This window comes from Microcaecilia unicolor, chromosome 2 (genome assembly GCF_901765095.1).
Source record: "Microcaecilia unicolor chromosome 2, aMicUni1.1, whole genome shotgun sequence".
NCBI classification, from domain to species: Eukaryota; Metazoa; Chordata; class Amphibia; order Gymnophiona; family Siphonopidae; genus Microcaecilia; species Microcaecilia unicolor.
In genome coordinates this window covers 30,917,874-30,941,461 of record NC_044032.1, presented here as the reverse complement: position 1 = coordinate 30,941,461, position 23,588 = coordinate 30,917,874, and the positions used below count along the sequence as shown (strand labels likewise).

The window sequence follows — 23,588 nt, the reverse complement described above, 5'->3', positions numbered from 1 at the left end:
GATGTCGGGGGGATGGACAAGGCCACCAGGGAAACTTTATTTGTTTCAGCGGACCTCCAGCCCTTTTCATGCATGGAGAGGGAGGGGAAACCTCCCGTTTGACAGGTCCAGGCTTTTTTTTTTTTTGACAGCCCGGACCCGTCAAAAAAAAACTTCTGCAGGAAGATTTGCCTTGGGTGCATGCCCAGGCACTATACTCCTGCAGAAGTACCCCTATGAACAGAGCTAATAGCGCACATGAATTTGCATGCTATTAGCTTTGATCATAGGAGCATTATTGCCCCATGCTGTTCCAGCGCTAATTTTAGAGCGCTGTTCGGAACAGCGCAGGGCTTGTGATCATCTGGGCCTAACTTTGTTGCTCTAGTTACCAGCCTCCATTTCTTCTATTACTTGCAGAGTTGATTGAATGCCTTTCTTCTCATTCCTTGAGACATGGACTCCCAATTGTAGTTGATAATTGTGGTAACCTGACTCCACGGAAAGGCAGTGAACGTTCACAGACAGAGGCAGACAAGGGGTAAGAGTAAACAGAATAATTCTTTATTACTGTTTTCTAATATGAAAGTCTGATGCATCACTGCTAAGTGCAGTGCTGTCAGTGTTCTGGTCGAGCCCTAAGGAAGCAGTGTCACTAGGGCTGGCTTCTGGCCACACCTTAAACACAATGATACCGTTCCAACCAAGCACAGTCCAACACAGTTTTACCTTCAGCCTGGACACACAACATGCAAGTCTTCAAGATGATCGCATAAACTTACAACCTTGACTGCCTTTCCCACACAGACTCTGTAGATAAAAGCTTGAGGGCCACTTTGTTTCCCCAAGTCTTCCACAGGTACTACTGCCCAACCAACTTCTTGGAAGGATTCCTTCTCTCACAGTCTTCCACTGTATTTGGGGGTCTCGCTCCTGGAGACCTCTTGCCTCAGGGCCTCTCTGAACTACTCAACTCCAGGGCATTTAACCACCGAATAGCCTGAGCCCCGCCTCTCTGGCTCAGTGGGCTTAACTGCAGTATCAATGAGTGTGTGTTCTCAGGGACATCTGCCATTATACCACTCACTCCCTCACAGTGATTTTAATATTTATGTAGACGACCCTCAAGCTTATCTACAAGAATATTTTTTTCAATGCTAATTACCAACTTAAATCTACTACAGCTGCTAACCATACTACTACTACTACTTAGCATTTCTATAGCGCTGCCAGGGTTACGCATCCCTATTCACTCAACAGGACACATCTTTGACAATTTCAGTGAATGAAATCCTTACTACTAATCCAGGCATTCCTTTAACTTGGACAGACCATGATTTGATTCTGGCCCAATGACCCTCACACTTTTATAACAGCATGAATAGGCCCAGTTAACATAGGTTTTTAAGGCTGCTTTAAATCTTTTCTAGGTAGATTTCCAAACAGAGATCCAGTGGGTTAGGGCTGGCATTTTTAGTGACCTGCTTTGCTTTAAAAATACCATTTTATTACCTTTGACTCAGAAGCGGTCAGAACTAATATATTCACCCCTACCCTGCTAAAATTATGAAACATGGTTATTTATTTCTTTATGCATTCTTGTATCCCACTAATATCCAAAAACAAGTTTTGGTTCAAAATGGCTTACAGTTTACATTTTTGAGGAGTTACAATAGTGTTGTACAATGTGGAGAGGGCATCCATAGTTTGTGTAGTTGTTTATATAGTTTCTAAAGAGACAGATTTGAAGAGGAAAAGGAGGTGGTGGTTCTTGTGCTCCTTGTTGAGTTTTGGTGGTGTTTATTCATATAGTTTTGAGGGGAAGTGTTGAAAGGAGATGGCAATATCTTTGCAGTTAGCTGTATAATTTCTTGAAGAAATAGGTTTTGATTTCATTTCTGAATTGGAGGAGATTTGTGATGTTTCTTATGGTTTTTGGTATCGAATTCCACCAATTGGAACCTAGGTAGCTAAATCCTGCTGTGTAGATGGTTTTGTAGATGATATTTTTGCAATTAGGTAGGTGTAGGAGTAGGCAATTTCTGTTTTCTGGGTTTGAATTTCTTGTGGATAGTTCGAACATGTCAAGCATATATTCGGGTGTCATTCCGAATAGTAATTTATAGATTAGGGTGCTCGCTTTAAAAAATATTGTTGCCTTGATTAGTAGCCAATATAGTGTTTCAAGTAGTGGGGTTGCTCTTTCATATTTCGATTTCTTGAAAATCAGTCTTGCTGCCATGTTTTGGACCATTTGCAGAGATTTTAGTGTGTTTTCCTTGCACCCTACGTATGCTGCAATGCAGTAGTCTAGTTGCGATAGTATCGTTGACTGGACCAGTATTCGGAAGGATTGCCTAAAGAAATAGTCTTTTATCCTTCTCAGTTTCCAAAGTGTTCTGAAGTAATTTGATGTTAATGCAGATATTTGGTTGTCCAGTGTTAGGTGTTTATCGAGTATGATCCCTAGTATTTTAAGGTGTGTTTCGACTTTATATGTTTGTTGGTTGATTGTGAATTTTTGGTAGTATGTGCAGTGTGGGGTTGTGCAGGATAGATAGTACTAGGAAGTTGGTTTTGTCTCTGTTCAGTTTGAAGACTGTTGCATATTCTTCCATGATTTCCAGTCCTGTTTTTTAAAATTTTGCCCTGTATGTTTATGATATTCTTTTGGAAAGGTATGAAGATGGTGACATCATCTGCATATATAAATGGGTTGAAACCCATTTGTTTCAGTTTTTTTCCCAAGTGGTGCCATCATTACATTAAATAGTATTGGCGATAATGGTGATCCTTGTGGTACCCTGCACTCAGAGCTATGCTGATATTTGGTTGGACATCTTTACAATATAGGATCTGGTCTTTAGGAAGCCATTATATGTAAGCCACATTGAGCCTGCCATGAGTGGGAAAGCGCGGGATACAAATGTAACAAAAATTAAAAAATAAAAATTGAACCATGTTGCCACTGCCCCACCGATTCCCAAGTTGTCGAGCAGAGTAATAAGTGTAGTGTGGTCTACTAAGTCGATCACACTTGGCATATCTAATTGTAGTAATAATACATTTTGTCCTTGCCATATTATGCTTCTCAATTTCGTTATCAGTGTTATGACCATCTCAGTGCTGTGTTGTGGTCTGAAACCTAATTGGGAGTTATGAAGAATTGAAAATGTTGTCAAGTATTTCATTAGTTGCTGACTTATTAGACCTTCCATCGTTTTAGTCAGTAGTGGTGCTGAGGCAACTGGTCTATAATTTGTGATATCACTGATCTTGCTAGTTGTGTTTTTGAGGAAGGGTGTGAGTACTATATCACCTTTGTCTGTTGGAAACTGACCTTTTTCAAACATGTGATGTGTTTGGTGAGATGCTCGATGAACCAGTCTGGTGGGTTTTTCATCATATAGTTGGGGCATTTGTCAAGTAGGCAATATGCGTGTGCGTATTTTGTCAATAGTGTCTTTACTGTGTTTAATTGTGATGGTAGTTTGAAAGTGGTCCATGTTCTGTGTGCTGCGGTATGGTTGCCCTGTGTTTCGTAGTCTTGTATGTAGTCTGTGACATTTATTTGTCGTTTTAGTAGGGGTTGATCTTGTGTTTGCTGTTTTGATTTTGAAGTATTGTGCAAGCTCATCAGTAGTTGGTGGTGTTTCCGTTGTCGCCAATATGTTCTGGGTTTTCAGGAGTTTGTTCATGAGTTTGAATATTTTTTTGTGTTGGTCTGTTCGAGGTCCGTATATGTTCTGTAGTGTTCTGCTTTTGTTTTCTTTATACTGTTTGCATATGTTCTTATGGCTTTTCTCCATATGGTTTTGTTTGTCTCTCTTTTGTTTTTGGCCCATGTATTTTCAAGTTTCCTGCAGAGTTTCTTCATGTGTAATAGTTTGTCATTAAACCAGGGACGTGGTTATTTTTGTTTTGAGTGGTGCTGTTTTCTTTAATATGTTTTCACTTATTTCATCCCATTTTCTCATAAAGTGTTCCTCCTTGGGTGATAGGTCTTTGAGTTCATTTATCGTTGTTGTCCAAAATGTGAGGTTGTCTATTTTCCCTCTGGCTGTTGTGTGTTGGGTTCTTGGCTCTCTTTTTTTGCCATTTTTCTTCTATTGTAAGGTGAAGGTGAGCTTCTTGTGGTCTGACCATGGGACCTCTTCCCATGTGTGGTTTGCTACTATGTGACTGTTACTCATTGAGAATCTGTGTGCTAGTATATCTAATCGGTGACCTTTTGTGTGTGATGCGACTCCTTGTGCTGTTGTAAAGTTCCACTGGTTTATGAAGTTCATTAGTGTGTTGGTGTTTGTGTTGTTTTGTTTTTCTAGGTGTAGGTTTGTGTCACCTATTAGTAGGACGTTTGGGTGACTGGTGCAGATATTTGATTTGAAGTCCATGAAATCATCTTGGTTGTTTGTCCAGCTTCCTGGGGGATGATAGTGTGATGCATAGTTGGTCAGGTGTTTTGTCAGTGATTTTACATGCCAGGATTTCGAATGTTGAGGATGTGTGTTTAGCGATTGGTTCTGTTGTGAAGGAGGATTTGTATATTACTGCTACGCCTCCTCCTCTTTTTTTTGGTTCTGTTGATATGTTTTATTTTGTATCCTGGTGGGTATAGGTCTAGTAGTGCATGGTCGCCTTCAAGATGTAACCATGTTTCAGTTACAAGCAGTAGTCCAATTTGTTCTGTTTCTATCCAGTCTCTTAGTAGTGTTGTCTTGTTCATTACTGAGCTTGAGTATATGTAGCCTGTGGGTATTGGGACATATGTGTCGTCTTTATTGTTGGTGTTCTTGACAGCTCATAGTTGTCTGTGTGGTCTGTCCATTTTGCTGTTGTGGTTCTGTTGGGTTTTGTTCGTGTTTGGATTTATGTTGCTGTTTGTTTGTCTAGCTTCTGTATTGTTGATTGGGTAGTGGTTTGGCTCTTCCAGCTGTTGGTGTGAGCGTCTTCTTCCTATGATGAGTACTGGTATTTTGTTCCATTCGTTTGGAAAGTTTCAAAACATAAACATGCACTACCTGCTGGCCAAACTAGAGAAATACACTTCAGAACTAATTAAGTCAGTTTTGCAAGCTTAAAACACACTGTTCTGTCACAGTCTTGATGCCACATCAAAAGTTGCCTAGATTATATGCTTTCGACATTCCTTCTGCTTATTCATTATCTGGTAGAGTTCTATGGCCTACTCTACTACTACTACTACTTAACATTTCTAGAGCGCTACTAGGGTTATGCAGCACTGTACAATTTAACAGAGAAGGACAGTCCCTGCAAATTCCACCACACTGCTGACCAAGTTCTTCAGGTAGATAATTATGAAGAGCTGGTTAAGACTAGATGCAGAAAATGAGTATTGAGCCTTGTAACACTTTCCTCCGAAAATGCTCCAGAGTGTAAGCATACCTACCTGGGGGAGCCAAGGCATGGGTCCTCGAGCTTCTGGCTCTTTTGAGAACAAATTCAGCCACCATGGAATGGTGAGGAAGATGTAGCTTCTCGAATCCGGGAGCCTTCTATATATATAGAGAGAGTGTGCCTTCTTTAGAACAACCTGCACCACATAGCGTGGTGTCTCTCAATTTCTCTTCTACACAGTTTTAAAGATGCTGTGAATGTGCACTGTTATCGCTTCCTTAAGAGAGAAATCGAGGATGGTCAACATCTTGGCCCAGGGCTCATCCTCAATTTTCAACTTAAATGGGATGGCATCAGCTACCTGACTCTTGTCATTAGGGTCTGAAGGTAGGCCAAGAGAGACCTCCTCTGAGAAGTCTTCTGACTCTACATCAGAACCCCAGGAGCTGTCCGCATATAACTCAGCAAAGTACATAAGAACAGCCATACTAGGTCAGACCAATGGACCATCTATCCTGTTTGCCAAACAGTGGCCAAGGCAGGTCACAAGTACCTGGCAGAAACCCAAATCGTAGCAGCACTCCATGCTACAAATCCCAGGGCAAGCAGCTGCTTCCCTTGTCTGTCTCAATATCAGACTATGGACATTTCCTCCAGGAATTTGTCCAAACCTTTTTTTAAACCCAGATATGCTAACCGCTGTTACCACATCCTCCAGCAAAGAGTTCCAGAACTTAACTATTCGTTGCGTGAAAAAATATTTCCTTCTATTTGTTTTAAAAATATTTCCATGTCACTTCCGAGTGTCCCCTAGTCTTTGTACTTTTGGAACAAGTAACATATCGATTTACTTCTACTCATTCTACACCACTCAGGATTTTGTAGACCTGAATCGTATCTCCCCTCATCCGTCTCTTTTCCAACCTGAAGAGCCCTAACCTCTTTAGCCTTTCCTCATACGAGAGGAGTTCCATCCCCTTTATTATTTTGGTTGCTCTTCTTTGAACCTTTTCTAATTAAACTATATCTTTTTTGAGATACGGCAACCAGAACTGAAGACAATACTCAAGGTTGGACACACCATGGAGCGATACAAGGGCATTATATTATTTTCACTCTTATTCATCATCCCTTTTCTAATAATTCCTAGCATCCTGTTTGCTTTTATGGCCACCGTTGCACACTGAGCAGAAGATTTAAGCATATTATCTACAACACCCAGATCTTTTTCTTAAATGCTGACCCCCAAGGTGGACCCTAGCATCAGGTAACTATGATTCAGATTATTCTTTCCAATGTGCATCACCTTGCATTTGTTCACATTAAATTTCATCTGCCATTTGAACGCCCAGTCTTCCAATTTCCTAAGGTCTTCCTGCAATTTTTCACAGTCCGCACGTGTTTTAACAACCTTGAATAGTTTTGTATCATCTGCAAGTTTGATCATCTCACTCGTTGTTCCGATTTCCATACCATTTATAAATACATTAAATAGTACTGGTCCCAGTACAGATCCCTGCTGCACTCCACTGTTCATCCTCCTCCATTGAGAAATGACCATTTAAGCCAACCCTGTTTTCTGTCCAATAACAAATTCCTAAGCCACACCAGAACCTTGCCTCCTATCCCATGACTCTAATTTTCTCAGGAGTCTCATGAGGAACTTTATGAAAAGCTTTCTGAAAATCTAGATACACTACATCAACCGGCTCACCTTTATCCACATGTTTATTCATGCCTTCAAAGAAATGAAGCAAATTGGTGAGTCAAGACTTCCCTCGGCTGAAACCTGAAAGCTATGTTCTGCTGTCTGTGAATTATTTGCATTGATCAACGCTGCCCTCTTGTGGGTTGTAGATACTATATATATTTCATGTTTTAAAAAACCTAAGTTTGTGGAAAACTAACATTAACTTTGTGAATCATTTATCGATTGGGAGTATATGTGATGACTGGATTCTCAACTTGCTTAAGACACAAAGTCCAAGAGAAGAGGCTTTTAAGCTCAGTGGGTCTAAGCCAATCTGGCTGGGGGCCAGATTACAGACTCTAGGAATTAAAGTCTGTCGGGCATACAGAGAAGTTTTGTCTGATCTGATGGAGGAGTGGCCTAGTGGTTAGGGTGATGGACTTTGGTCCTGGGGAACTGAGTTCGATTCCCACTTCAGGCACAGGCAGCTCCTTGTGACTCTGGGCAAGTCACTTAACCCTTCATTGCCCCATGTAAGCCGCATTGAGCCTGCCATGAGTGGGAAAGCGCGGGGTACAAATGTAACAAAACAAAAAAAAATCTCACAGGAGAGAGATTCAAAAGGAACTCCTGGGATAGGAGTCAGTGGCATGAGATTTCGAGATTCCTCTCAGCATATTAATTATGGGAAATCAAAAAAAAAGTCTGAGACCCTATTCTCGGGGTCAGCAGCTTACATGAAAATAAATTATGGGCTGGAATGTTATAAATATTTGGATAAATGGAACAGTTATAACAGAAATAATTCTGCTTTTTGCTTCCCACCAAACAGTACTTTTAAATATGAAATACTCATAAATTTAAGAGAAATTTTGGAACAAAAGAAAATAGCTTCAGACCAGTAGACGAGTATTTTAAATGATATGAGAAATGTTTAAAATGTGATAAAGCACATGCTCTGTCAGGTTCGAAAAAGGTTGATCAAATCAAAGATGAAATGGAACAGAAATTAGCGGAGGTTAAAAATAAAGCTGATTATTTTGAAAAAAAAAAAAAAAAAGATGTACTTCTTTGTATCTAGTACTTCCTCCCAGTGCCCTACCTCCAGATTATCATGCAGAGGATAACACAGAGGAACATATAGCAGATCTTTTTTTTGTCATGCAAAAGGGGGACTTAGTGGTATAAATCCTGATGTATGGGTCACCTCAGAAAAAAAATCATTTGCTTTTCCAGCTACAGGGGGTGAATCAGTGTGACAAGAGACAATATGATGCACCATTTAATGAAGTGGACTCAGCCTAAATCTATATAGGCTGGAGTGGAAAGGATGTGTAATGATTTGTCTCTTAATGAGTTGTAATAATCAGCTTAGCCGAAATTGGGTGGCGGAGCAGGTGGGGGGAAGAGGGGTTGGTGGTTGGGAGGCGAGGATAATGGAACGCAGACTTATACGGTCTGTGCCAGAGCCGGTGATGGGAGGCGGGACTGGTGGTTGGGAGGCGGGAAGTACTGCTGGGCAGACTTGTACGGTCTGTGCCCTGAATAAGGCAGGTACAAATCAAGGTAAGGTATACATAGTAACATAGTAGATGACGGCAGAAAAAGACCTGCACGGTCCATCCAGTCTGCCCAAGAAGACAAATTCATATGTGCTACTTTTTTATTTGTACTGTCCTCTTCAGTGCACAGACCGTATAAGTCTGGCCAGCCCTATCCCCGCCTCCCAACCACCAGCTCTGGTGTTTGTCTTGTGGGCAGACTGGATGGACCGTGCAGGTCTTTTTCTGCCGTCATCTACTATGTTACTATGTAAGAAATATATAGAAAAGCTAAAGAAATTCATGACCCAGACGTCAAGGTTTTATTTACATACTAGTAAAAAAAAGCCCCGTTTCTGATGCAAATGAAACGGGGGCTAGCAAGGTTTCTTCTGTGTGCATGTGGGAGTGTGTTTGTCCCTACCCTCTGCCCTCTCTCCCCTCCCCTTCGTGCTTTGCTGTGTTTTCCTTCACTGACTGTTTATGTACGAGAAGCTGGATGCATAAGTTGTTTTATATTTTAGAGCTTTGCAACTTGGGAAGTGGAGATTTAGGTAAAAGTGTGCTGATCTTTTTGTGTTTATTTATTTATTTGCTGCATTTTTATCCCACATTTTCCCACCTATTTGCAGGTTCAATGTGGCTTACATTATATTGCAATGGCATCTCCATTAACAGAGTAAGAGGTTCAGCATATTGTTACAATTAAATGTACAAGAATAACAGGTTGGCAGGTCTACAATGTCTGCCATGTAGGCTGGTGCTTCGCCATGAATAATTTTATGAACGAGGGTGCAGACCTTGAACGCGATTCGATCTTTGATTGGGAGCCAATGTAGTTTTTCTTGTAAGGGCTTAGAACTATTGTATTTCATTCTTCCAAATATGAGTCTCGATGCGGTGTTTTGGACAATTTGGAGTTTCTTCAAGATTTGTTCTTTGCATCCAGCGTAGATTGCATTGCAGTAGTCTAGGTGACATAGAACCAATGATTGTACCAGGTTACGAAATATTTCCCTCAGGAAGAAAGGTTTTACTTGTTTAAGTTTCCACATTGAATGAAACATTTTCTTTGTAGTATTTTTCACTTGGCTCTCTAGCGTAAGGTTTCAGTCGATTGTAACACCAAGAATTTTCAGGTTGTCTGAAACAGGAAGGGTGTAGTCTGGGGTGTTTATATGTGTGGGTTTGTTCGTATTGTATGGAGATGAAAGGATGAGATAATGTGTTTTTTCTGCGTTGAGCTTTAATTGAAATGTATCCGCCCATGAGTTCATGATCTGGAGGCTAAGTTTGATTTCGTTTGTGATTTCTGTTAGATCATGTTTGAACGGGATGTATATCGTGACATCATCTGCGTAGATGTAGGGGTTAAGGCCTTGGTCGGATAGGGCTTTGGCTAGTGGGGTCATCATTAGGTTGAAAAGAGTCGGTGATAGCGGTGATCCCTGGGGTACTCCACATTCTGGTTTCTATGGTAGTGATGTGTTCGAGTTTGCCATCACCTGGTATGTTCTTGCAGTTGGGAAGCCGTTGATCCAACTGAGTACACTTCCACCGATCCCGAAGTATTCTAGTATGTTTAATAATATTGTATGGTTGACCATGTCGAACGCACTTGACATGTCAAATTGTAGGAGAAGTACACTCTTGCCGGTTGTAATTTCTTGCTTGAATTTGGTTAAAAGAGTGATTAGTACTGTTTCGGTGCTGTGGTTGGAGCGGAATCCTGATTGTGATTCGTGTAGTACTGAAAATTTATTCAGGTAAGCTTGGTTACCATGCTTTCCAGTAGTTTAACTGTCAGAGAGATAGATGCTACCAGGCGGTAGTTGGTGATGACGTTTTCTTTTTTCTTCGAGTCTTTAGGTATTGGGGTGAGTAGTATATTGCCTTTGTCCTTAGGAAAGAGTCCATGTTGTAGTAAGTAGTTTAGGTGTGGTCTGTTATGAAGCGTTGTGGGGCAGATTTTATTAGGTTGTTAGGACATACGTCCAGTTTACAGTGGGATTTGGCGAATCTGTTAATCGCTTGGGTGACGGTTTCAGTGTTGAGGAGTGCGAAGTTTGTCCAGATTCGATCTGCTGGGTATTGCATACTTGTATTTTCTTTGCATTTGTTTCCATGCATTGTGTGTGTATTCGTCCTTTATTTTTGTCCATGCTCGTTCTAGCCTCCTAACTTTAGTTTTTTCAGTTCTTTGTTATATCATGGTATCGAGTTGTGTCTTCGTGAGGTTCTTGTTTGTAGTGGTGCTATTTCGTCTAATATGATACCTCTTATCACCCTCTGCATCCTTCCTCATATCCTCTACCTGTTGGGCAAGCTACTCTCATCTCCCCTTAACTCCCAATTCCATACTTTACACCTTTATAGCCCATATGACCAACAGTGTCTTCCAAAGCTGGTGCTTCACTCTTTTGTAGCCAAAAACTCCTGACTAAATCTGATCTTTCTGATAGTACTCATATTTTGGCTCTTCCTGATCATTGACTTTGATTTAAACCTTGTTTAGTGTAATAAATTCTTGAAACCCGATTGTTTAGTCAGTGTCTCTTGACTAGATTTTAAGTTTCACAGAACACGGATATCTGTCTCATGTGTATTACAGAGAGCTGCACATGTCTACTACTGTAATAAAATAAGTTAACAGAAGTACAGAAAAATAGCATTGTGTTTTTGTCTATTATTAAGGACCTCCAGTTTCCTCTTGCTGCTCTGGGCTTCAAACTTGAAATCAAGCTACTAAATGAAACTATTGTGATACCTGAGACTTCCTCTCTTCATGGACTGCAAAATTCTACCTTCACATCATCTTCAGCCCTTGTCAGCTCAAAGAACAGAATATGAGCTTCACAATCAAAGCCCGATATCCGCACAAGAGTCAATGGCAAACCCATAACCCATATGCTACTTTGACAGGCATCACTTCCACAAGACAACATTATCATATTACTACAACTACTATATTTTTTCAGATCCAAATTTGAATACCGTAAGCATTGACAAAACTGAATAGTAGTAAAAATGAATATGTAGAAAAGTTTGTATGTTTTTATAATTTTTTTTTCAACATTACCAGCTCCATAATGCCTCATTTCAAAATAGAAAAATGTTACCAAATGCAAGATACCTTACCTGGGAGGAACACCATTGATTGTTCTTCGTTTGACTCTGAAAATACCACCATTAAGGAACAAAAACAGACCAGAATAAACAGTTTAAGGGATAAAACAGGCTCATCTAGCATCTTAATGTCTTTCCTAAGGAACACTTCCCAACCTTGGTGATCAGTGATTCTCCAGAGATGGTCTGTAGCATACACTATGCAAACTAACCTATCTTTATACACCTAGGCAACACTTAAAGCAAATGTGGATGTTGGTTATTGGTTGCGAATACAGAGATGCACAATTCTGTTCACTGTATCTAAGATGTCTGAGACTACCGATCTAAACTCTCATTCTCTACCCGTGCAAAACTGGAATTAAGCATTTATTGGAACGGAGGAGTAACCTAATGGTTAGTGCAGTGGTCTGAGAACTAGGGGAACTGGATTAGACTCCCAAGGCCAATCCTTTTGACTCTGGGCAAGTCACTTTAACCTGCCACTGTCCCAGGTACAAAAATAAGTACCTGTATATAATATGAAAGCCACTTTGATTGTAACCACAAAAAGGCAGTATATCAAATCCCATCCCCTTTCCCGGATGTTTACAGTAACCGACATGCATAAAACAGGAGATACCCTGTCACTACATTTTCAGGGGTCTTTTACTAAAGATTAGCTCGAGTTATCTGCAGCAGGACCCACAGAATAAAATGGGACCTGCTGAAGATAACTCAAGCTAACCTTTAGTAGAAGACCCCCTCAATAACTTTCAAGATGTTCATTAGATCACTGAGCTCATCAACAAGGAAAAAAACACCAACTCATCTGAAAACAATACATACATACACATATATATGTATTTATTATTATAATAACCTGGCTGAGAATTAAGGCATCATGGAAACGACCTTGGAGGAGAATCCTCTGTTCATCAACCTAGCCCACTGAAGAGCCAAGCTGTAACACAAAACTGAGCTGGGTCTGGATGAACCAGCCCTGAACTAGCAGATCAAGAAACTCCTGAAACCGAAGCAGAGGTTCAACTAGGAGGCACGTGGCACCGGTGTACTACAGCCTGCAGTGCCAGTCTGGAACTATCAGGATCACTGGCCCCCTGTGAGCCTCGATCTGTTGGATCAGACGTCAGAGAAGAGGCCACAGAGGAAACGCATAGAGCAGGTCTGACAGACAAGGCTGTAGAAGCGCATCCATGCCTTCCTCCTTTATATCCCTTCTGCGACTGAAGAAAAGGGGTACCTTTGCATTCAGATTTGTGGCCAACAAGTCCATGATCAGAAGTCCCCAGCGATTTACAACCACTTGGAACGCTGTTGCACTAAGACCACTCTCCTGGGTCCATGTTGTGCCGACTGAGAAAATATGCTTGAAAGTTCGCAGTGCCTGCCACATATGACACCGAGATGGCGGCCAAATGAATCTCCGCCCAAGACATGAGCCTCGCTGCTTCCTGCTGCAACTGACTCCTCCTTGTCCCAGTTTGCAACTCTCAAGTGTTCTTCCCTCAAAGAGGCTGAGGAAACTCCTGGTACTCAGTAGTGTTTAGTGGTGCAGGGAGGAAAATAGGGAGGAATTGGGGAGGGACTAAGCCTCCTGAGTGTAACACCCCCGACGCTGAAGGGAGACCCCCGCAGGCCTCAGCCTCTTCAAAAGGCAAGAGACACCGGTGCACAGAAACAAATGGAAAAAGGTAAACCTCATCTCTTTGAACACCAACTAAACATCTCTCCCCTGTATAAAATATTTAAATAAACAGTCAGAACAGACAAGAGATAAGCTGGCCAGGGCTCTTATTGGCTCGTTCAAGAGACAGAGTTCTCAGTCTCCACCTGCTGGAAGGCGTGCACAACCCATCAGTCACATTCTGGGCCGGTCCGGAGGGATGCTAAGGAAACAAAAACCTAATATTTTTTTTTTAATGTGAAGTGGTCTTTTAGCTAGAGCAAGATAATTTAAGGTTCAAACGCTGCTTCTTTCACTGATATTCCTTGTGAGCTTGGGCAAGTCACCTCATCCTTCACCGCCTCAGCTACAGACTGCAAACCCTATGGGTAACATAGCTTGAGTTTGGAAAGACAATACAAATGAAATCTCAAAAACTGACAAAGCAAACAAAAAAAAAAGGCTAGAAAAGCCCATAAATCTGATAAAACTTGAATAAAAGCCCAATAAACTAAATAAATAAAAATATACTGACACGAAAATGTGGTCTTGGTTCATAGCAAAAGCAGAAAAATGTAGAGGCTGACCAAGGATGATCCAACACAGGAAATGGTGCTTAAAAGGACTTATTTGCTGCTTGAGGAGAAGGACCTGATACAGTGTTTCAGTGGCACAAACCGCCTGCTTCAGGGGTCACAATAATATTCTTAAATATGAATTAAAAAAACAAAATTTAGATGAACCTTAAAAGATGCAGTGGATTGGAATGTTAATGGACTTTAACTTTATACAAATGTGCATGTGGTATATATCATGTAAAATAAAAGGGGATAAACCTTAAAGTAATGTATTTAAAACACTGAGACAGCACTCTCTCATGATGCACAGGAAAACTAAAAGAGGTTAAGACATATATATTAACAAAAACAGGGACCCAAAACAATAAAACGTCTGTAAAGATGAAATGCTGGTAAAATAAAAACCCGGTCAGATGCTAAGCTGTTCAAGTAGATGGTGAAATAAAAACCAGATAAAATACTGCTCCAAAAGGGCGCCAAATAACTTGATAAAACACCGCAGTGAAATAGAACTGCTACAAAACAACGTGCTGAGGATACTTTAAATGAGAAGCACAAGTTGGATACTGAAAAATACACATAGTAGAACTACCAGCGTTGTGTTCATCTACCAGCAGGTGGAGATAGAAAATACTGTACTGAAGACAGTGAAACCGTACCATGTAGTTGGGTATTTTTTTTTTAAAGTGCTCCGAAATGCAACTGAACCTGAAAAAAAAAAACACTAACAACGGAGACCCCACATCAAAGAATAGAACAAAAGACGCTGCTCAACAGGTGGGAACCTGGATTCATCTCCTGCGACTAAAGGAAAGAAAATTATCAGATATCATTTTAACCTTCTGCAGCAGATGATCCAGAAACTGGTGGGATGTAAAAAAGCAATCCTACAGAGGGTGGGAAGTTGCCGCTCCCCTAGACAGCACCGCCGCACCAAAACCGGCATCCGTCTGTGCAGCCACATCCAATGTAATGCTTTGAAAATGTATGCAATGAGGTCCAAGTATCCACCTGAAGATCTCATCCACAGACAGCACAACACATTTCTGCCCACAAGGCCACATGCGCCCACATGGAGGAGCCCGCAACGCCAACAGCAGAGCACAGCCCTCCAATATATATGCCGAAGAAACCGCTTCCTTGATCCAATGTGCAATTGTCGCCTTTGACGCTGCATGAGTCCATCTGGGCCCCGACAGAAACATGAAGATATGATCTAAACACCTGATATCATTAGACTTCTTCAAATAGTGAAGGACGTACCCTACGCACATCCAAAAACCAAAGCTGCACAAAATCTGCAGGATAGTCCTCCCTCCTAAACAAGGGGAGAAGGAAAGAATGATTGAGATGAAATGCTGAAATGACCTTCAGTAAAAAGAAAATGTACTCTATTTAAGCCCAGACTCAGAAAATTGAAAAAAACGGATCTCAACACAACAATGCCTGAATCTCGGAGACCCGGTGCACAGAGGCCATAGCCACCACAAACACTGCCTTAAGAGTAAGATCCTTGTCCGAAGCCTTGAGCAATGGCTCAAATGGTACTCAATGGAGAGCTTTGAGCACCAGATTCAGGTTCCAGGCCAGGCAAGTCTGGCTTAGGTGGAGAACACTCGCAAAAAACGAACCACATCAGGATGAGCTGACAGAGAAATACCCGACACACACCCTCTGTAACAGGCAAGAGCCGCCACCTGAACCCGAAGAGAATTATATGCCAAATCCTTTTGCAGACTGTTCTGCAAAAAGGCCAACAGATGTGGAACAACAGCAGAAACGGAAACCAGGCACAGGCCGAGCACCACGCCTCAAAGGTATGCCACACCCGAGCATATGCTGTTGTCATGGAACACTTCCTGGCTCTAAGAAGCGTAGCTATCACAGAGTCCGAATACCCCTTCTTCCTCAATCTTCACCTCTCAAGAGCTAGGTCATAAGACCAAAGCGGGAGGGATCCTCCATCTGAACCAGACCCTGATCAGAAGAGAGTGGAAGCCGAAGGGCAGCATCCACCAGAAGACGGACCAAGGCTGCATACCTCGGACGCTGTGGACAATCCGGGGCCACCAAAATGACCAGCCCCCAGTGACGTCCGATTCTGTATAAGACTCTCCCTATCAAGGGTCATGGCAGAAAGATGTAGAGAAGCGCCAACTCCAGCCCATGGCTGCAGCAGGACATCCAGTCCTTTGAAACCCAACCTCCCATCTTCTGCTGAAGAACCAGCTACCTTTGTGCTCAATCGTGTCGCCATGAGATCTAGCTTCCATCATTCCCCACATGCTAGGGACTGCAACAGGGCAATGAACCTTTCGGAAGCCAGGCAACTCTCCTGCTCCGACACGCTCTGATCAATCAGGTAAGGATGCACCCAGATCCCTTCCTTCCTCAAGAACGCTGCCACTCCTACCATGACCTTGGAGAAAGTGTGAGGTGCAGTAGCCAGGCCAAATGGCATGGTGCAGATTGAAAATGACAGAATCACAAAGCAAAGGTACTGCTGATGCGGAGGCCAAATGGAAATAGGTAAATAGGCCCCCTTGAAATCCAAAGGAACCCTCCCGGCTTCACCGCCACTACCACAGCCCTTCCATGCTAAAATGTCCAACCTTTAGAAATTCGACTGACCTTCATGAGGGCCAAGATGGGGCGGAAGGAGCTTCCTTTCTGGGGATGACGAAGTAAATGGAATACCTGTCCTGTCATGCTTTGCAGGGAGGAACTGAAAGCCACCGCCCCCAGGTCCACCAGGGATTGCAACATGTCTTGAACACCAAACTCTTGGACACTGTGATGCACCGGGACTCCAAGAAAGAATCTCCGAGGGGTGAGGAGAATTCAAGCCTGTAACCGTCTCTGATAATATCCAAAACCCACTGATCTGTGGTGATTTTAGTCCACTCCTCGTAAAAGAGAGTCAGACGACCCCCTACCTTGAGCATGAAAGAGTGGAACGGCATCCCATTATTGCGAGGACATCTCATTTGAAGCGGCCAGAAGCCCGCTAAATCACCCCGAAAGGAAGAGCGCTGCGGGAATCTGGTATGCTGGAACATTGAGGACGTGTCAGCCCAGGCGGTACCGTCTCGCATCCCAGAGCCGAGGCCTTGACCTCCAGACCACACCGTGGACTTAGGCTTATCCTCCAGGAGAAGCTGAGATTTGGAATCACCCTAATCCTTCACCAGATCCTCCCCAATTAGAAAAGTTTGCCACGAAAAGGCCAGTTTAGTGAGCCGCTGTTTGGGTGCCATATCCGCTGCCCAATGACAAAGCACAACAGCAGCCAGGGAAGCGACTGCAAGAGCCATGTCTTTGGCTGAGGCACACACCAAATCATTACAAGGAGTCTGCTAAATACGCCAGACCCGACTCCATCCGCGGCATAGCAGAAAGCCAAGGCAAAGAAAGAATCCCGACCCTGCTCCAGCACCTTCTGCAACCAGCTAAAGCATGCTCTGGCCGTGTAAGAACTACAAAATAGAAGCCTGACTGGCAAGGGCAGATACCTCCAAAGAGCGCTTCAAGAAAGCCTCCAGCCGCAAATCCTGCATGTCTTTCAAAGCCACGCCACCTTCAACCAGGAGAGTGGTCTTATTCGTGACCACTGCCACCAGAGCGTCCACCTTACGAAAGAAAAACATCCACCTCAAGCACGGGAACTGCCCTGGAAGATTTCCGTGTGCTCGTCATCTTAGGATTCACCGTGGAAGCAACCTGAGCTTTCGGATCAGCAATATTCAGCGCTTCTAAGCCCAGTGATGAGAGAAGCAATTCCTCTCTATGAAAAATGCAGACAGCCATGGGGTCATCAGGTTCCTCCTGAAGGATCTTCCCCTCCAATTCATCCAGCCGAGAGGGGCGTAGAGACTCCCCTAACAAAGTCACCAGGGAAGGAGAGGGGGAAATAGGGTCTAACAACCCCCGGGCTCAGAATAGAGGTCAGCCACCTCCGTTTCTACGCAAGATCTCCTAAAGGTTACAAGGCAGGCTCCAAGTCCCCTGTGGGGTCACCCGGAACCAGTCCCACTGGAGCTCACAGAAATTGGTAAAGCCCCATTTCAACACAACAAATTCTGGCGAATAAAATTCCCCAGAACTCAAGAGGATCAGACAAACCCCTGGAGTTCCAGGTCAACATAGAAAAGGACACCCTAGAGAGAGGAACCTCCAAAGCTGAAGTCCAGAACACCCTAGATCGCAAAGGCTCCTTGACCAACACCACTGCGATCAGCTGTACAGTGGGAATGCTGCGATGGGAGAATTCAAGGTGGCATGTGCACCCGGCGAATCAGCATGGGAAATCACCATGTCGGGAGAAGGCAAAGCACTATCCCATACCAGGCCCTCAGAACACCCCGCTACACAGAGACCTGCCATCAACCACCGTTTATCACAGCAAGAGCACCTCTTCACGGTCTCTGCTGCCATGCTGCACACCATGAACTAGCGTTACGTCCTGGAAAGCAAATAAAAGGGAAAGAATCCACTCAGCACAGCCGCAGGAAGGTTGATGCAAGTCTCTAAAAAGACGCAACCTTCCAGGTTGGAGCCCGTCACCCAAAAGTGTGTGTGGAAGGCTATCAGCCAAAGGGAACAACCAGGGCAGAGAAAGAAGGAGGGAGGGGGAACACGGGGTGAAGCAGGGTATCAGGTATGCCACCAAGCATCCATCTTAGGCATCACCTGGCCAAACTGGCTAGAATCCGGCTCAGGAGCAACCCAAATCTGAAGAATTCAGGAGCTGTTGAGAATCTGTCCACCACCTGCTGGAGAAAGAGATATATTCACTGACTAAGAGGCTAGCCATCCAGTATCACTGTCTTCAGTACAGTATTCTCTATCTCCACCTGCTGGTAGATGGACACAACCCATCAGTTTCTGGATTCATCTGCTGCAAAGGCTAAGGAAGGATCCGTTTAGGCTTATCCTCAAGTAGACGCTGAGTCTTCAAGTCCCTCACGTTCTTGACCAGCTTCTTCAAATCCTCCCAAAGCAAAAGCTTCTTTCTAAATAGAAGCTTTGGGAAGCACTGTTTGGAATCAGCATTCATAGCCCAATGATGCAGCCACAGAAAGTGCCTGGTTGTGACTGCTAGGGCTATCTGCTTAGCAGAAGCTCAAATGAGATCTGGTTCAGGTTTAATACTTGATTAACCGCCAATGAAAGCAAAGTCCATCAAAACAGGGTACATACAAAAAAATTATTTAAAATACACAACAGAAAATAACTCCAACATCATGATAGAAAGAAAAGAAAAAAAATGTTGTCTGCTACCACAGCTCTGGGTCCCAGCCCATAGCCTCCCCCTCTCCCAACATACAAAGCATCCACCAGATAATCCAGAACAAATTCTATAGCCAGAAACTCCAAAGACGGCATGTCATCAGAGGTAGAAAAGGAATCAGCAGCTCGCTGCACCCAAGACAGACAAGCTCTAGCAGCATAGATAGGAGCTGTACACTGAAGCCTTAAGCGATAAGGCAGAGACTTCAAAAGAACACTTGAAAGCAGACTCCAGCTTCCTCTCCTTAACATCCTTAAGTGCAGTACCGCCCTTTTCTTGGTAACCGTCGCCACCAAAGCATCCACCTTAGGCATCTTGAACTTCTCCAACTTCTCCTGAGAAGCTAGATATAGGCGAAACATAGCCCTGGCTACCCGCAGGCTAGCATCTAGCATGTTCAACTGCACCAAAATTAATTCCTGCATAGCCTCATGCACAAGAACGGATCTGGGAGGCTTCTTGGTGCTAGCCATCATAAGATTAACCAAAGATGAAGGCTGAGAATCAGAGGATGCAATTTTCAGGACTTCCAAAGCTTTAGTAATAAAATTAGGGAGTTCTTCCCTATAGAACAGCCATACTGCAGTAGGATCATCTGCCTCATCCGAGACAATTTCTCCTTCCTGCAGAACCTCTGAGAAAACAGAGTGCAGTGAAGCAGCAGAAACGCCCCCTCCGAGGGGACTGGAGAGGCAGGGTGCAGCTCAGACACAGATTCCAAGTGTCTTTTTGGACAGGATCCAACTGGGCCGCGATAGAGTCCTGAATATTGTCTGCAATAGCATTAGTTGTTGCATTAACAGGACAAATTTAGGTGTAAAAGGAACCTAAGAGCTCAAAACCTGAAATGCAAAAGAAACCTAAGACCCCAATGCCAACCACAAGTGCAGATTCCTCTGAGCTGCAGAGGAGGCTTCCTGAGCAGAGGAAAGAGAACCATGAGAATTCGAAATGGCTGCCACTGGCATCTCCACAGGAGAAAAATCAAAGTCAGTTAATTAAGAGGACAACAAGGTGTTATTTCCCGAGCAGGAAAGTGAGGGCCCCACCGCAGCAACCGCCGAATTCTGAACCCCAAAAACACAGAACAATGTCCCAATGCTGCTCTCCATGCTCCATAGCGGGAGCAGTGCTTAATGAGCTTGGCCATCATGCCAGAACAAAAGAGCACAGAACTATGATCTCAATAAACCCCGACAGTAAAAAAATATTTAAAGCTGTACGCACCATAGCAATACAAGACCGAACGTGCAGTTTCTCTGAGAGGAACTGCTGGCTTTAAAGTATACTTAACCCATCCTAAGAACACAAGTCGCTGACCACAGAAATCTGTGTCTCAATAGTCTCTGTATCTTTCTTTTTTATTCTCCCCTCTCCCCTCAAGGGAAAGGAGAAGACTGCAGCAGGATGAGGGAGGGACCTGGCAACCATCAGGTGTATCCCAAGACTGGCACTTGCAGAAGTTTTAACCCCCACCCAAGCTCAACTAAACACCATAAAGGAAAAGGAGCTGAGGCCCACCAAAGAAACCAGGGAGCTTATGAGAGATCACCCATCGCCTGTTGACAGAACAATACCAAATCACAAGGAGCCTTACCATACTATATTGCTGAGTTCAGTTCTGCAATCTATCTCCACCTGGTAGATGGTCATAACCCATAAAAGTTTTTGGATTCATCTGCTCTAAGCTAAGGAAATTCTGATTTTTAATTTCCTTCCTTCACCCTCAACATCTGTAGCAGTATGCTGGCAATAATGCATTTAAAGAAAATTAAAAACATGGCCTATCAGCTTATTCACAACACAGCCACCTAAAACGAACAGGTTCCATCTATATGAGCAGTATGCTCTCCTATATTTAGGAAATTGCAATAGCTTCATTTCATTATTTTCTTACTCATCTAGGAAATTAATGATCAAGATGCTTCCAAAATACACAATAGAAAAAACATCTCCATCCCCCAAACAATATCCCACCCAAAAATCAACCAACTGCTTCCCTATACAGATGAGCTTTCAAAGATTTCTAAATTGGGTGCAACTCGTTTCAACTACAAATGACCTGGACAGGTATTCCATAGCATCAGAACGGGAACGGAAAACAAGGCATGGTCCCTTGCTGTTTTAGCAACATGTAAACTTGGCACAACCAAATGGATTGTTTCCTTGAAAACACTAAGCATGCCCTGACTTATTCTAGTACAGCAAATCTCTTTATTCATTTATTTATTGGGATTTATTAACTGCTTTTATGAAGAGATTCGCCCAATGTGGTGTACTGCAGGAACAACTTGAAAAAAAACCTTACAATTTTGTTAACAGTATAAATAATAGTAAAATGAATAAAAATAAGTATGAATACAATCAATGGCAAAATGAATCCTAATAAACACATAAACGGCAAGTGACCGACTCACCTGCAAATGCGCAGTACAGATTTCCCTCTCTGTCCCGCCCTCGCGTCAAAACGTGATGACGTGAGAGGGCGGAACAGAGAGGGAAACGGAGTCAGAGTCACTGTCGGACACTGCCGCCTGGAAACGAACATCGCGCGCACCAACCTCCACCTTCCCCCCCCCCATCCCCGCCGCCGCTCCCACCCTCCTCCATATTGGGCCCCCTGCACTGACCTGACAGCGCCTCTCACCTCCGTGTGAAAGCGCTGCAGGCAGGAGATCTGCTGCTGCCTGCAGCGCTTTCACATGGAGGTGAGAGGCGCTGTCAGGGCAGTGCAGGGGGCCCGGCCCAGAGGGGGGAGGGAGTGGCGGCGAGGAGGTTAGCTGGAAATCTCGCCCGTTTTAACGGGCTTAACGGCTAGTAATAAGACTAAAATATCAGAAATATAAACATTTAACAGCACTGTAAAACAATCATACAAAAATATGATAAATGTAATCAGAATACATCATAATAGCAGCACGAAAAAACATTCATATAACAGACATGGCACTCAAGATGTCACCACAAAATAAATGAAACATCATGGTAGGCACAATAGAACATTCAGATCAAATATATATGACTAGCCGTTGAGCCCGTAAAAACGGGCTGGTATTGAGGTTTTCCTCCCCCCGCGGTCACCACCGCTCCCCTCCCCCCCGCGAAGTCGCCACCGCTCCCCCCCCCTCGAAGTCGCCGCCACCCCTCCACCTGGCCCGGGCCCTCTCTTCACTTCTGAACTTACACATCCATTGGCCGAACGCAGCAAAGCACATCAGCTGAGCTGCCCCTTCCTTCTCTGCCTGTGTGTGTCCCGCCCTCGCTGACATTACGTCACAGGAGGGCGGGGCCACAGGCAAAGAAGGAAGGGCTCACTGCAGCTCAGCTGATGTGCGTTGCTGCGTTCGGCGAATGGATGTGTACGTTCAGAAGGGAAGAGAGGGCCCGGGCCGGGTGGAGGGATGGTGGCGGCGACTCCGAGGGGGGGGAGCGGTAGCAACCTCGGCGGCGCAGTTTCCCTCTCTGTCCCGCCCCCCCCCCGTCATCACGTATTGACGCGGGGGCGGGACAGAGAGGGAAGTCTCTACTGCGCATTTGCGAGTGAGTCGGTCACTCGCCATTTATATGTTTGATGCTAACACTGTACAATACAATGAAATCTCTTAATAGGCAGACAAGAAGGTAAGTGCAGTCGAAATATATACACAAGACAACTGAAAGCAAACTGTACGTGCAGTTGAATAAGATACAAAGAACTAGCAGGGCTGTGGAGTCCTTAAATCAAACCTTTGACTCCAACTATGTATAGTAAATCTAAGAAAAATTTAATTACAAATATAGGGTATTTCTTTATGTACAAAATTAGGACTAATGCACATTTTGTTTTGTTAAATATTTTTATTGTGATCTATACATGGAGTCTGGATCATGCATGTGACTATTAGTGGAGAATAAACCTTTTTACTTATTGAAGACTAGTAAAAAAAGGCCCGTTTCTCACACAAATGAAACGGGCGCTAGCAAGGTTATCATGTAATTTCTCCGTTATAGGCAGCCAGCTCTGGAATGCCTTACCAAGACCCATTCGAACAGTTAGCGACCATCTACCCTTCCAGGAGTTGCTAAAAACTTACCTCTTCAAACAAGCCTACCCAAATGACCAGACTTAACCTATGAACCCACTCTACACCACTCCTACCTCTACATCCCCTGCCCATTTCACCTATTTCCTAACAACCACATCTTACCTCTACTATTGCTACAGCTGTGTTCTTTTTGTGATACTATTATTATTTATTGCATTTGTATCCCACGTTTTCCCACCTCTTTGCAGGCTCAATGTGGCTTACAATACATCATGAATAGTGAAAATATATGATAAAGTATAATTTAGTATTACAGAAGGTTCTTGGGTAATATG

At 43.4% G+C, this 23,588-nt stretch overlaps 1 protein-coding gene across 1 annotated transcript in view; it reads right to left on the bottom strand.

Moving 5' to 3' along the window:
• The window catches only part of LOC115462840 (protein hinderin-like), a 394,127-nt gene extending 382,391 nt beyond the window's left edge, over positions 1-11,736 (bottom strand). Inside the window, exon 1 of the mRNA XM_030192876.1 lies at positions 11,707-11,736. Within this exon, the coding sequence (XP_030048736.1) occupies positions 11,707-11,722 (16 nt within the window). The 5' untranslated portion in view covers positions 11,723-11,736. The remainder of the gene's footprint in view (positions 1-11,706) is intronic.
• Between the last annotated feature and the right edge of the window lie 11,852 nt (positions 11,737-23,588).